The following is a 3056-nucleotide window of genomic DNA, read 5'->3' on the forward strand; positions in this document are numbered from 1 at the left end:
AACATAATTTGCACTAGAGCTAGTTATGCACAGAGCTGTTTCAATTTTTGCTTGCATAGGATTGATAGTGATGGTATCATTAAAGTAGCTGATTTTGGCCTATCAGAAGATATATATGATCAAAACTACTTCAGACAGCTGAAAGATTCCTCATCAACCATCAAACTACCATTGAAATGGATGGCAATAGAAAGTATTCATGATGGACTCTTCTCTGAAAAATCCGATGTGGTCAGTAGCAATTATGATCTAGATAATTCTAGATCTAGTTCCAATTTACTCGTTCTCTGTATAGTGGTCTTATGGTGTATTGTGCTGGGAAGTGTTCAATCTTGGTAGGGTACCTTATCCTGGTCTAGATCCAGTAGGAGTAGTGGAGTTACTGGATGCTGGAGGAAGACTGCAGAATCCAAATAATGAAGCATGCTCACAAAAAATGTAATAATTTAATCATTATATATTGTTATTGTTTATTGATGCTTTCAATTTTTATGCTTTCTCCGTTATACATGCAGCTACTCACTAATGATGTCATGTTGGTCTGAATCACCTGATGATAGGCCAGTGTTCAGTGATTTGGTATCATCAATCAATGCACTCATTGGACCATTGGCTGACTATGTATCTGGACTGCACTAACTTTATACAATATTTGTCTACATGAAGCTTTGCAGAAAATATAACTTTTTTAATCATTTGCCTTATGGATTAAGAAAATATCTGATTTTTGCCACATTTTTTAGATCAAATTTCAAAATAGAATAATATTGCAAGGCTATACAACTCACATATAAAAAAGAGCCAACAAGACAATATTCATTATTTGTTTTAAAGATGCTCAAAAATCTTATTCGAGACCATGTACTATGGTACACTGTCTCTGGCTAAATTTCATCAAAGAAGAGGATTCTTCACTTTTATAATTATTTTTGATATGCATGTTTTGATGTTGTTTGGAGCTGATTCAGATTAAAATTAAATTTTTTTACAAATGTTAAAAATTTTTCCAAAAACATCCACTGCTTGACTGCTTATAAGTTCATGAAGTGTGCTGTTCCACTTACTTTGTGCGAAACCCCTGTGACAAAAATGTTAACTAGTATTTTTATAGCATATGAATTGCCCCTTTTAAAAGCAAGCCATGTTTGTGTTTCAAGCAAAATAGTATTTTTAATTGAAATTTCTTTATCATGGCATAATTGTAATTCTAGTTGAGTATGTTTTTACAAAAGGAGTGTGATTATATATGAAATTGTAGACTATGTGTACCAGTAATTGTAATTGAGATTTTGTATAATTGACCCAAGGTCTGATCAAAACTATTATTTTATTTTTATTACTAAAATTTACTTTTTCAGTCTTATCTTATAGTAGTGAGCCAGTAGTAATGACATTTGTAACAAAGACAGATCAAGGTGATCAAATGGTTTAACTGGAACTAGATTCACTCATTCTCAGACAGATTTGGTAAGCACAGAAAGTACATGTACATAAGTTACTTGTCGTGTAATCAGGTTTGCATGTAATTGAATACATATTGATGCTCGTATGCTACATGTACATAGAATGTATGTTATAACAATTTTTTAGCTACATGGCTACTATAGACTAAGTATATTTGCCAATTTTATGCCCTTTAGACTACCTCTTTCAGTGGCATAGGCAGGATTTTTTGAAAGAGGGGGCAGGTTCTTTAGTGTGTAAAGTGTGCCACAAAAATTTTACCAATCCATGGCTTTTCATGCTTAATTAGTGCTTAACCATTCTCATCATGTCAAACAATAATACAGTAGGCAATGTTAAATATTTTATAGTTTTAGTAACAGCATCATAGATGGACATACAGGTACACAGAAATACTGAAAGACTTTTCAAGAAACTTTTATTTATTTCAAGGGAAATTTTTACTCTACATCTGTGCTCTTGTTTTGTTTTTGTTTTTGGTTTTGGTTGTAATAATGATTACAATAATAATAGTGACAATTTCATGGACTTCTCCTCATATTATTTTGTGCTAAAATAAGGCTAAGGCTGCTTCCTGCCAATTATTATAGACCAGGAATGGGTTTACACATGTATGTACATATACTCTTAATGTTCTTGGCAGTGGGGGATTGGCTCCCTAAACCCTCTAGCTCACTCACTTGGCAGTCCAAAATATTATATCTTTTAGTTTGTCTGTCCTGGCATGATTTGTGTTTGCACATTTGCGTCTTTTACCTTCTGTATATACATGTACGTACATGTGCTTGTGTATGTATTATGGTTGATAACATGTCAAATTAGACTTTGCTTTATTCACTTGCTTTAATTCTTATTGTATGAGGCATAAAATTTTAAATTCTCTTGCTTTGTTTTTAATATTACTGTGTCAATTTGGACTCTGTATAAGTGATGACTCATGCTTACTGATTTATGGCCCATTAAAATTGCAACTTATTAATGATTGTATTACACACTTAAGGCTAATTCACACTTGAAACTTAAGCTATGGTAAGGCATTAAGTTTAGACAATAAGTGTTGTATAAACCAATGGCCAGAGTTAAATTAATTATTAAAGTAACTATAGCCAGGAATGATCTCCATGCTTAAGTTAAGTTAACTCTGACCATTGGTTCGTATTGCACTTTTGTCTTCCCATGAAGTTTCAAGTGAATCTGTCCTTATTAAGAATCAGTGCTTGTAAGCAAACAAATTGATTCTTAATTTTTTGAAAGAATTAATAGCTGATGCTAATTGAAAAAAGAATAATTACATGATGTAGTGATATCACAAAAATCAACAGCTAAATCAAAATTTACAATCCATAGAATTTAAGATAAGAGATAAAGGTTGATTGTTTGATTTACCTAGAAAAGAGTTCCAAAGTCTAATGGTAGATGGAAAGAAGGAGAGGTGATAGGAGGAGGTATGAAAGAATGGGACAATTATTAGGGCAATAGTGACAGAGAGACATTGGTGCCCCTTTAATTGTCCCATTCTGTTCTATTGCCTCTCCTTTCTTTCATCTACCATTAGACTTTGAACTAATTACCGAACAGTAGTAATGATATCA

At 32.5% G+C, this 3056-nt stretch overlaps 1 protein-coding gene across 1 annotated transcript; it reads left to right on the forward strand.

Annotated features, from left to right (window-relative positions):
- The first annotated feature begins 14 nt into the window (after window positions 1-14).
- LOC109588414 (tyrosine kinase receptor Cad96Ca-like) lies at window positions 15-762 on the forward strand. The gene is made up of 3 exons (XM_020004582.1): window positions 15-231; window positions 296-438; window positions 516-762. Exons 1-3 carry the CDS (start codon window positions 181-183, stop codon window positions 637-639), a joined length of 318 nt encoding a protein of 105 aa, XP_019860141.1. The 5' UTR covers window positions 15-180; the 3' UTR covers window positions 640-762.
- Window positions 763-3056: the final 2294 nt, after the last annotated feature.

This window comes from Amphimedon queenslandica, unplaced genomic scaffold, assembly GCF_000090795.2.
Source record: "Amphimedon queenslandica unplaced genomic scaffold, v1.1 AMPQUscaffold_12111, whole genome shotgun sequence".
NCBI classification, from domain to species: domain Eukaryota; kingdom Metazoa; phylum Porifera; class Demospongiae; order Haplosclerida; family Niphatidae; genus Amphimedon; species Amphimedon queenslandica.

Excerpts from the sequence above, each read along its gene's own strand:
- LOC109588414 (XM_020004582.1), top strand. The coding sequence starts at position 181 with ATGGCAATAGAAAGTATTCATGATGGACTCTTCTCTGAAAAATCCGAT. Across the intron at positions 232-295 it reads TCTCTGAAAAATCCGATGTG|TGGTCTTATGGTGTATTGTG; the intron begins GTCAGTAGCAAT and ends TTCTCTGTATAG. Across the intron at positions 439-515 it reads GAAGCATGCTCACAAAAAAT|CTACTCACTAATGATGTCAT; the intron begins GTAATAATTTAA and ends TTATACATGCAG.